This window comes from Pithys albifrons, chromosome 18 (genome assembly GCF_047495875.1).
Source record: "Pithys albifrons albifrons isolate INPA30051 chromosome 18, PitAlb_v1, whole genome shotgun sequence".
In the NCBI taxonomy this organism is placed as follows: domain Eukaryota; kingdom Metazoa; phylum Chordata; class Aves; order Passeriformes; family Thamnophilidae; genus Pithys; species Pithys albifrons.
The window spans coordinates 9,930,052-9,941,894 of NC_092475.1; the positions used below are offsets into that span (position 1 = coordinate 9,930,052).

At 55.3% G+C, this 11,843-nt stretch overlaps 1 protein-coding gene across 1 annotated transcript; it reads left to right on the forward strand.

The window, feature by feature from the left end:
* Positions 1-3,070: 3,070 nt before the first annotated feature.
* Positions 3,071-11,843, forward strand: EMILIN3 (elastin microfibril interfacer 3). Its single transcript, XM_071573047.1, has 4 exons — positions 3,071-3,261; positions 6,364-6,486; positions 9,178-9,425; positions 9,949-11,843. The coding sequence occupies exons 1-4, from the start codon at positions 3,071-3,073 to the stop codon at positions 11,841-11,843; spliced, it is 2,457 nt and encodes an 818-aa protein (XP_071429148.1).

Here is an 11,843-nt window from a genome sequence, read left to right on the forward strand (position 1 = left end):
GGCTGAGCTGTTGCAGGAGGTGCTCACACAGGGATACAGACGCACTCAGCCATCCAGGACAGGCACCCCTGTGAGCAGGGCCTTGGGTTTGCCCAGCATCCAGATTTGATCAGCAGCAGCAGCTCTGATTTGATCCCCCTTACTCTCCAGCCAAGGCCAGAAGGGAAAACAGGCCTTTCCTCTGGGAAACACCAAGGTTTGGTGCTCCCTGACCAGCAAGCAGGTCTGCAGAGCCTTGTGGCAGCAGTTCAGTGTGGCAAAGCCCTTCCATTCTACTGGGGAGCTCAGTGCTCAGCATGTGCTTCATAGCTCTGGGAGATGGGGTTTGGCATCTTCTCTGTCATCCTAAAGGATATGCTCATGTTGGGAGGATGCCCTGCTATTTCCTCTCCACATGAGCACCTCTCCAAAGTCAGGATGCCATACCAGGCTCCTCACAGACACTTTCCTGTGCCTGGACAGGGCTCCTGTTGTGGTGGGGATGGGCAGCAGCACGGCTGAGCATCCAAGAGTCCAACTTGAGCTGCTCCCTGAGAAGTGCAACTTAACAAATCCCAGTTCCCTGCCACCCCGTGTCTCATGGTTGGATTAGCTCATGGCTAATAAGGCACATGAGAGTTTTTCCCATAGTTTGGGGCACTCATAATGGCTCTCTCCTGTGTGGATTCTTTGATGTATTATAAAAGCATTGATGATGAATCCATTTCCTCAGTTGGGACTTAAGTTTGGCACTCTCTTGTCTACTCAGATGTCTTTATTCATAAACAATTAGACAATAGAACAACAAAATGGGATTTAGTCTCTCTGAGGATCCTGCCTCACGCTGAAATCTGGCAGAAACTGATCCAGTGCTTCAAATATGGGTTTGGACAGCAGAGATAGGCAGACAGAGAGACAGACACACATACCTAAGTGCAACAGCACCCACTTCCTTCCCTTTCACAGCCAGGCTAGTGAGAAAGAACGAGCACCCTTAAGTCTGCCCTGTTGTGCCCGTTCTGCACAGCACAGGCTCGAAGGCCAGAGCCAAGGGGTCTTTCTGAAACTGTGCAGCACCAGATGTTTTTTTCCGGAGGCCTCAGTCACACACGTGCAGCGTGCTGTTATTAGAACTGGCTCACACTCCCTGTGCACAGGGAAAAAAAATTAAGGCTGTGCTCAGGGTTCATTCTCCACTTTGGCATCCAGCATTAAACCAGGCAGGCTCAGTCGGCTTTTGGGTTTTTTTATGGACTTGCTTATGGACCGTCCCTCCTGCAGTGTCCCAGTGGAGTGAAACAATTCAATGTACCAGCTGGACGAGAATTGCTTCATGTGCTGCCAAATATACCACATACAAACCACACCGCAGCACTTCTGGGGTGCAGCCTGACAGGCACATGGCGGCTCAGCAACACCCTGCAGCAGCTTGAACTAAGAGGATGCACTGCTTCATTGCTCAGGCTTCCTCTTGGTTTTCCACTTGGTCTGTCCAGCCTTTCTCCCCCAGCACAGCTCTCCAATGGATTTTTCTTCTTCTGATAATGTTTCTTTACTCACCTCAGACTGAGCCAAAAGCTCCTTTTAACTGAAAAAGGCCGTTTGTCTCAGTATCTTATCATCTCTGTCTCGGTGTCAGCCCAAGCCTTCATGCCTCCTTCCCGCAGCAGCAGGTTTCACTCCTTCATTTCAGATTACACCCAGCCACCCTTTCTCGGCCATTTCTTGTATTCCTCCAAGAGTTTTGGAGAAGCATGACATGCCTTGTTGTGGCGTTTCCCTATCCTGGGGCTGGTCTCTGCCAGACAACACAGGAGCTTTATCAAAGCCCTGGTGAGACACCCAAGGGTGTAACTGTCCCCAGGCAGCAGGATGCTCAGCCCAGGCTCTGCCTGTATGGCAGAATCTCCTGCTCCCTGTCATGGCCTCACGTCTGCAGGGCTTTAAGACAACCTCTGCTGGCTCAGGGGTGTTGCCCCCTCCCAAAATACCCAGTGCCCCAGGTGGGGATCCTTTCCCCCTTGCCCAACAGCAAAAGCTCCGAGTGGCTCATTGACCACAGGCTCCCACTGTGGTCAGGGATGCAGAGCCCAAGGAGTGCTGTCGGGGTGCTCAGCGCTCAGCACCCTCTGTGGTGGGTCCCCTGTGGGTGGGGGCATCAGGGTGCAGCTTAGCAGAGATCTCTGCAGTGCAGGAGGAAAAGGAGACACGAAACTCCCTCCCAGACCCACATAGGAGGAGATGATCTTGGCTGTGGGAGATCCGGGGACCTGAAGGGAAAGGCAAGGGATTCCCTCTCTCTTCTGCAGCCTAAATCCAAAGCCTGAATCTACTGGGAAGGGCTCCAAAACCGCTTCCCTCTTCTCTGTCCTGCAGAACCCAGGTGCTGAGTTCGCTGCGTGATGCTGGATGCACCAGGCTGGTGCCATAAATAATTGACAGCTGCCAATCTCCAGCAGCGCAGGTCGCCTCGACGGGCAGCGTTAAGGTCGCTCCAACTTTACTCTCGCCTGCATTCCGGGGTGAAGCAAAGCACGGCTGCGAACTAGGGGAGGACCAGGAGCCGAGGGGCTCCAGCCCCCGCTGCACCTGCTGCCCTGTGGGGGCAAACGCCCGGTGCGCTGGGGAAGGAGGGCAGATGGAGAAGGGGCGGAGAGGGGGCCGGGGCAGGGAGGGGGTGCGAGCCCCGTCCAACCCTTGGCGTCGGCAGCGCGCTCCGCCCGCGGTGCACCGGGGGCTGTGGCACCGCTGGCGGGGGCCGGACGGGGAGAAAAGGGGGGTCGGGGGGCTTCGCTTTGTCTCCCCGCCCGCGGGGCCGGGGTCGGCGGCTGTGGGAGGGCGGGAGGAGGAGCGCGGACCGCCCCCGCCGCCGCCGTACAAAAGGGAACGGGCGGGCGGTGGAGCGGCGTGTGCCGCCGGGCAGAGCCGGGCAGGGGCAGGGGCAGGGGCAGGGACAAGGACAGGGACAGGCAGGGCAGGGAGCCGGCAGGGCGCAGTGAGCGGCGCTCCGGTCCCTTCCACAGCGCCGTCCCGACGGGGCCCCGCGGCCGCCCCGTCCATCCCGCTCCGCCGCCGCCTCCGGGCCGGGACCATGCGGCGGGCGCGGGCGCTGCGCCGCCGCGGAGCGCTGCTCGCCTGCCTCTCCCTGGGAACGCTGCTGGCCCTCGCCGACGCCAAGGGCTCTTTCTACCCCCCCGCCGCCCCCCTGCCCTACGGCGGCAGGTACAACCTCTACACCGCCGGCTCCAGCCCGCAGCTCGGCAAGCCCGTGGGCAAGCACAAGTAAGCGATTTCCTGCGCGACCCCCAGCCGCGGTAGCGCAACCCATCCGCCGGGCACCGGGAGCCACCGGCCTGGCTCTCCGTCGGGCATCCTTTATCGGGCGCAGACCGCGGCCACTGGCTGCCGGTCACGCGTCTGGGCTCTGCAGGCGGCACACCCAGGGGACCGGCTGCCGCGGGCACCCCATGGTGGGTACCCAACCCCCGGTACCATCGCCCAGGGCTCACCCGCGGGCATCCCTGGCTGGCCAGGCATCTCTGGGTACCAGCCGCGGGCATCCCTTGCCCCACACCATCTACTGAGTACTAAGCAGGGTCTGGTGGCAGAGTAGCAGTGTCCGTGTGTCTCGGTGCCCCCCTCCATCTAGAGGAGGGTCCAGGAGTTGTGTTTCCAAGACAGTGCGGGCTGCATGTGGTAAGGACATGTCTGCTGAGGTCCTGTGTTGGGCGGGGAGGTGGGAGATGGGGATGGGGATGTCCGTGTGTGGTTTTGGGGTAGGTGCATGTACCTGTTCTGCGTGACATGGGCGCTGGGGGGTGATATGCGGGAGGGAATGGTGACAGCGCGCAGAGCTACGTATGAAAACATATGTTGGTTTGGAGGGAATTTGCCCATTTGCTTGTAAAACATAACATACTAGAGTTTAAATATGTTTTCAAGAAACCTGGAAAGCTTAGGCAGTGAGGAATGTGGGTTTTACACATACTATAGACTTTTCCCGTTCAATTGCAAAAAAGCTGTTACATTGGGGGCGGGGAGGGGGTGTCGCTTCCCTCTCCATTTGTTTGCTGGAGTGATTTCTGCCGGGCTCCTCTGAAGAGGGAAGGATGTGGTGTGATGAACAAGCTGAAATGAATGAAGTAACACTCCAGACAAACAATACTGGCAGTGCCAGTGAGAGCTTTCAAAAACCCGTAACATTTTCCAGCTGCTCACTCTAAAAACATCAGGCTGGAGCTATAAAACTGCTTGCCACAGGTGTGTGAGAAGCGAAGGGGGTTCTGAGAGGGAGAGTGAGCCAGAACCACACTGACCCAAGAAGTTAGAGGTGGGCAGTGTTTATTAGTAGTGGATAGTAGATCTGCCTGCATTGGCTGCGAGCTTACTTAGAGACAGTTGGCACTGTGTTTGTAAGCAGGTCCTGGAATTGTGGATAGACTGTGATCCTAAGTTTCCACATGCACAAATAATCTGCCTTCCCTCCAGCTAAGAGAAGTGGCTGGCCTTTGCTTTGCTGTGGCCCTGTGCACAGATGAATGACTCACTTCTGGAGATGTGTGGAGCCACACAGGTCTCTGCTCATACTCTGAGCCTCGCAGCCCCTTGCCAGGGAAGAGTCTCTCAGGTCTGGGCAGGCTGGGGTAGAGATGCTGGTGCTGCCCTTGGGGGAACAAGGTGGATGTACTGGAGGTGTGGGATCAGGGCAGCCAGGCTGGGATGGAGCAAAGAGAGAAAGCCAGGGTGTTGGAGCAAGATTGAGCTTGCTCACACCTTGCTGCTTCAGGGAGATTGCTCCTGCTCCATGTGGGCTGTTGAAGACGGAGGAGCCTGCTCAGGGCCTCTGAATGGGGCACTCTGCCTGTGTCAGCTGGGGTTGCTGCAACCTGGGGCTACCTGGGCACAGGCTGGGATGCAGTCGGAGTCCCCTGACATCACCATCACGTGGCCTGTGCAGAACAGCCTCAGGGCTGAGCACAGACATGAGCAGCAGGGCCTCAGCGCAGCTCTCACCATGATGGTCCAGGTGATGTTGAGACACTTCTGTCAGGTGGAGGTGGGGGAACGGACTGGGACAGTCAGGGTGGAGCAGAAGGGTTTGGGGAGAAGGACTGTGGTGTCTCCTGTTTGAGGGAGAGTGTGTACCCAAGCGTGTGTGTGCACAGCCCTCCCCCATCCACCATGTCACACTTAGGGGACGGAGCAGTGGGGCTTTGGCTCACCCTGAGTGGGGAAAGATTGATGAAGGAGGGACAAGCACTGATAGCAAACAGACGAAGACAAAGTGCACTCTATCCATCAATACCAAGTCCCCCAGTCACGCAGGGAGATCCACATTCTCCCGCCTCGCTGAGCACCTCCCTGCACCTGCAGCCCACGCTGGTCCATCTGCTCCATCCCACTGACCCTTCTCCTCAGCTCTGCTCTGCACTGTGTGCCTGTGCCCTGCTCTCCTCCCGCTCTGCCGTCTGCCACATCCCCCTGTCCTTAATCCCTGCCTCATCACACATCCCTGCTGTCTCTGCCCCTGTGGACCAAGTCCATCTGCTCCTGCCAGCAGCCCTGCCTTCATCTTGAACAGCCTTGGCCTCCATCTGTCTGACTAGTACTCCATCATCCTTTCCCATGAAGCCTTACTCCCAGCCAACTTATCCTAAGCACCTGGATTTGCTGCTTGGCTCAGGAGAGATCCTGTGGCTGGAACTGACTGGTACCTGTAACACCCAGCTGTAGGCATGATGGCAGCAGCGGGGGAATCTTTGCTCTCTGTACTAACTGTCCTGGAGATCTTAGGAGGCTTCCAGCCTCCGTCATGGATCTGGTACATGTCCCTGCCTCCATGGTGGAGGGACCCACGATGCTGCAGCCCTGCAGAGTGGCCAATCTGCATCTCCTCTCTGCTGACTGTAACATCATACACGTGACAGTACCCACAGTAAAGGCTGAAGGCTTTTGAGCTGGTCCCTGCGCTGGCAGCACTCCAAGAGCTGCAGCAGGACAGACCACCCCTGACAGATGCTGCTGGAGCTATTTCTGGAATGCTATTCCCATAACTGCTAGTATGGTGGGGTTCTGCTTGTCCTCCCAGCCTGTCTCACCACCAAGTTCATGCTCTGCTGAGCACAGCCCCACTCTGGTGACACCATCAGCACTGATGACAATGTGGCCATGACTGTGACAGCAACCATGCTCCTGCAGCATGGTGGTGATGCCCCTTCCCCAGCAACTGCCTAAACTAAGGGGGTCCCTCTAGCTCCTGTCCACCAGACCTTGCCAGCAGTGTCAGGCAGGGCAGGCTGACATGCCTGGGGACTGGGAGGGATAGCTGGAGTGCTGCTGTCTGCCAGGCAGGAGGTGACAGTGTCTCTCTGTGCTTCCCCCTAGGAGCTACTGTGCCTATGTGGTGCAGCGCAACGTGACATGCACACTGCAGGATGGGGCTGAGAGCTACGTCAAGGCTGAGTACCACAAGTGCAGCTGGGGACCCAAGTGCCCAGGGAAAGTGCTGTGAGTATGGTGGACACCGAGGCATGGCTCCCTTCCCCTCCCAAAGTCAGGTCCTGAGGCTTCTGAGACCCTGTGCCACCCTTCCAACCATGGACCTCCCCTTTGCAGAGGGCAGTAAAAGGGGCTAAAGAGCTTTTCCTGGACAAGGCAGTCAATGACAGAGCAGTGGTGCTGGGAGGAGACAAAATTGGGTCTATTCCTCTTCAGAAGTTGTATCAGGGGAGGTTTAGGTCAGATATTAGGAAAAGGTTTTCACCCAGAGGGTGATTGGGTGCTGAAACAGGCTCCCCAGGGAAGTTAATCACAGCACCAAGCCTGACAAAAGTTCAAGAAATGTTTGGACAATGCTCTCAGGCACATGGTGTGATTTTTGAAGATCTCCTGTACAGGAGCTGGACATGAGGATCCTTGTGGGTTCCTTCCAACTCAGCATATTTTAGGATTCAGAAATAAAACGGGAAATCACAAGAAGTGAGGAGGTGCCTGTGCACATGTGCAGGGAAGCATTTTCTCACAGACCTGCAGATTGGCAGAATGATGGCAGCTTGGTGAGAATCTGACTGAGAGGAGGAGGAAATCGAGCCCGTGGCTGGGCATGGTTCAGTGCTTCCTTTCCCAAGAAAACATTTGCAGAACACTCTGCCACCTGGTCAATGTTGGAGTGAAACACTCCACTGTGCTGGAGCTGCTGGGCAGACACAGAGGAGCAGGGTAGGCACTGGGGCTTTGTACTTTGTCACTCTCTGCAGCCCCAGCTGGGAATGCTGCTCCATGTGGAAATGCTGTTCTCCTGCATCCTCCCCAGGCCCAATGAGTGGAGCAGAGCTGAGCACAGAGGAAAAACAGGATGAGAGGGGCTTTTTTTGAGCCTGGGTATCCTTCCTGTGTCAGCTGATGGGGACTCTCCACATGCTGGTGGTGCCACGGGCTCTGCATGCAGCCTCTGCCAGCAGAGATGGGTAGCTGGGCCCACTTGCTGACTTCTTCCTTCCATCACAACTTTCTGCACAGCCTTGGATGCTGCATCCATAGACCAGAAGGAAACATGTTTTTAACATGTGCTGAGGCCATCAGCTAATGTTTGTGCAGCTGCAAATAGTACTTCCCCTTGCCGCTGTTTGGAGCAGGGGGAGAAAGGTTTGGAGAGTTTGGAGCTGTCTGAGCTCCTTTACAGAGTCTGGCATTATACAGAGAAGCTGTACTGCCTTCTGGATGCCATCATCATCCTCGCTTCATCCCCTGACAGTGGCTGGGAGCAGCAGTCTCCTGTGGTACATCCAGGCAGGTTTCTACACACAACAAGGGAAGAAAAGGCCATAGAAACTCAGCAGCATCTGTGAAAATGAACACTAAGAGAAAGAACTTGTTTTGAAACTGTCCTGTGCCTTTGGGAAAATCCATGTTGAGAAATTTTGAAGTGAATCAAAGAACAGAGGATTTGGGTTTGCCTCATCCACCTGCCCTGTGGTTTGTGCAGAGGTGGCTGTGTTGCACTTGGAGTTGTGTCGAAGTGGCATTTCCAGGGCCTGTAGCCTGGGCCAGGACACTGAGGATTCAGGCAGGGACATGGATGACAGGGAACTGGCCCTGTGTGCTGCCCTGAGCAATGGATAAGTGTGAGTTCCTGCTGCAGCCCCTCCATGCTGCACACATGGCTGTCTTGCCTCCTGTGAGACCTTCTGCCGGACATGCTGGAGAAGAACAAGGGCCTGATTGTGTGTGTTTTAGCAAAACAGCAAACTTCAGTATTTTCAAGCCCTGGTTAAATTCAGATTGAAAATTTCCAAAATACAGGTTCAAAGCATTAGTGTTTAGAGGTGGTGAAAAATGCCCAGTCTTCAGCCTTGCACATCTCAGCTTGGCTGTGTAGGGGACACAGGTGCCATCAGGGTCCTGTCCCATCCGTGTCACCTCACAGCAAATTGCCATGGAGGAGCAGGGAGCAGCTGAGTCCTCCAGATGGGCTGATGGGGCCCCATGCAGAGCAAAAGCAGAGAGGGAGGGTGTCAGTGTCCCACTGGGCAAGGAGGTGGGCTTGCACTTCGTGTGCTGGTTATGGGGGCATAGATGTGTTAGTGCCCAAGTTAGTGATGGAGAAACTTCCTAGGGCATCCCAGCTGGGGTAGGAGGCAGTGTAAGGAGCCATCCCTCTGTGCACACCCCAGAACATCACCCCAGGGACCCTAATCAGGCCAGCCCAAGCCCCTTTAGGCTTCCCAGCAAATTGGTGCCCTCCACACCTAGAGAAAACACCTTTCCAAAGGTATTTCAACACTCATGGGGGCTTCAGGAAAGGATTACTAAGAAATTCTATAGGTCTATTCAAAGTACAAAACACTTCCACAAGCTGGCTGCTTTCCTCTTGGAAGTGATCTGAGTTTTGAAATCACTTCCATCATTTCACCTTGTGCTCTCCTTGGCCAAAAGTTGCCACTGTGCGGCATCAGTCAGAGTGGTCACCAGTTGAGCCAAGGACTGCAGCAATACACTTACAGCTGCTGTTCTTATCTAACAACCAAGCTTCTGCAGGAGGTGGGCCATGGTCAGCAGACACAAGGGTCTCAGCCAGGCTTTCCCCTCTGCACAGACCTCCCACACTTAACAGGACTCATGACCCCACTCTGCAATATTGCTTGATGTCAAGGTTACTTCTCTAAACTCTCTTCTCTCTCCTTCCCCTCTCTGGGAAAGGTACCGCACGTTCTTCAGACCCAAATACAAGATTGGATACAAGACAGTGACTGAGCTGTCCTGGAGGTGCTGCCCAGGCTTCATGGGAGAAGGGTGTCATGACAGCCCCACCGACCAGCCCGGCCTTCTGCCCCAGCATCCCAGCCCAAAAATGCCTCCTGGGCAGAATATGTTTCCAATGCCCAGACTTCCTCCCTATCCAAAAAGTCACCCTGACCTGTTTCCAGGACCAAAGAAGAATCAGTATGGTGAGATCTCACTCCTGCTTTGCATCCCCAGGTCACCACACCACTGGCACACACTCAAACCTGCTGGTTCTCTCTGTTCCAGCACAGGTCATGATTTTGGCAGAAACTCAGTGGGTGACATGCTTTCTGGTCAGAGATCTGTGACTTGATTGCTTTGGGGACCACTTGCTTTTTTAATCTTGTCTCTTTCAAAATGTGTAATTTCAAAATTGCCTTTCCTCATTGCTTCAGAGCATTTTTTATTTAATTTTTGGGTTGATACAGGGTGTCCCAAGGCAAAGCTCCCCTGGGATATGCTGTTGAGTTTGGGAGCAGAGGGCTGGATCCCAAGAGGAAGGGGTGTTTCCTGATCAGCTTAAGGAGAGATGTAGAGGGTTGAGATTTCACTGAAATGGCAATAAGAGGGGGCAGGAGCAAATGTTAGTTCTAAAGGAAAAGGACTCAAATTTAGAAGATAGGCAAGGAATGGAGTTAAAGGAGCGCCAGCTCTGACTGTGTCCTCTCTGTTTCTTTCCCTGTGCAGGCAGGAAGCTGCCAGGCCTCTTTGGGGACCGTTTGGATTGGCTGGAGGAGGAGGTGAGGCGCCTCTCCCAGTCCTACGACAGCCTGCACACCATGGTGAGCGGCCTGGGGGACCGCCTGCGCCTGGCCATCCAGGAGGACACCACCAAGATGATTGGCTCCCTGATGAACAGCCCAGGCACGCCTGACTCCACAGTTGGCTTCGGCATCATTCCTGATGGCCTGGTGGATGTGGCAGACAAAGCTGACATGGCCACGTACCCTCCCGTGGGGGAGATCTTGACCAAAGTGACGGAGGTGAGTGATGTGCTGAAAACCAAGGCAGATCTGCTGCATGAGGTTCAGGGCATGGTCCTGGACCACGATGGGCACATCAAGCATCTGCTGGAGGCTGCCCGGCCCTCACCCCTCACCTCCATCGACCTGCTGGAGGAGTACGTGGACACAAGGCTGAGCAACCTGCGTGGGGAGCTGCTTGACGGCTTCGAGAAGAAGCTGGGGAAGATCCAGACCATGTGTGATTTCCGGATCCAAGAGGTGCGGCAGCAGTGCGAGGAGGAGAAAGCTGCCAACCTGCGGCTGCAGCAAACGCTGGATGGGAAGGAGCTGGAGATCAAGAAAGAGATCTCCCAGCTGGAGACCCAGATCCAAGGGTTGACAGTGGTGGAAAGCTGCTGCAGCAACCTGGACTACCTCACCGAACGCATGAACATCCTTGAGAAAGGCCTTCACAGCATCTCCGAGTCCCAGAAGAATTTGCACTCTCGGCTGGATGGAGAAATCTCCACTGTCACGCTAGGGAACCTCTTTGAAGGGCGTTTTGAGGATCTGGAAGCCAGGCTTAATGCTACAGAGAGGGAAACGGGGAGCTGCTGCTCTGGGATAGAGGACAGCATGAGAGGAACGGTGGTGGCTGAGGTGGATGGCATGAGAACTACCTTTGAAGATAAAATGCAGACCCTGGAGGACAGGTTCATGACCATCGTGGGGGAGCTGAACAATGTCAGTTCTCCCATGGGAATGGATGGAGCAGTGGTGCCTGTGCTGGAAGGGGAGCTCGCCAGCATGAGGAAACGAACAGACGAGACACTGGAGGTGTTGCAGAATCGCCTCATCACGTTGGAGAGCACTTGTTCCCTGGGCTGCACCTCAGCCTCCAAGGATGTGGAGACCTTCCGTACAGAGATTGAAGACTGCCAGAACAAGAATCAGGACCTGCTCCTCCGGATGGACAGTAATTACGACCTCCTGCGCAAGCTGAATGCCACCATCCTGGAGATCCAGCGGCGAATAGAGGAGGAAGCATCGGGGGCTTTGCACGGGGAGATCACCTTGCTAAAGATCAACCTGAATACTGTGAGCAAGTCTCTGACAGGGCTCAAGGACTCTGTCTCCCAGTACTCTGACACTGTGACACATGTCAACTCCTCGCTGGATGAGCATGAGCGGAGGATTGAGGATGAGGTGCACTCCATCCAGGAGAAAGTCAATGACCAAAGCTCCCAGCTCTTCTTCAGCAACCGGCGTGTCCTGAACCTCAAGGGAGACCTAGAGCGACTCAAAGCCAGGATTGTCAGTGACCTGAGCTCCTGCAAGAACGTGGCCCATGACCTGCAGCAGGAAATCTCGCACTTTGACGAGCGGATGGCCCGGGTGGAGAGAGCCTGTGGCAGGCTGGGTATCCTCACAGGCAGCCTGGACGACATCAGGAAGGAACTGGAGAAACACACGGGCAGTCTGTGGGACTACATGGACCACATGAATGGGACACTAGCTGCCCACTCTCAGGAAATAACAGGACTGAAGGACAACATGCTTGACTGCCAAGCCAAGGTCTCTGAGCTGGCAGAACAGGTTGGGCACTTGGAAGAGAAGGCAGAGGGGAGGCAGCATTAG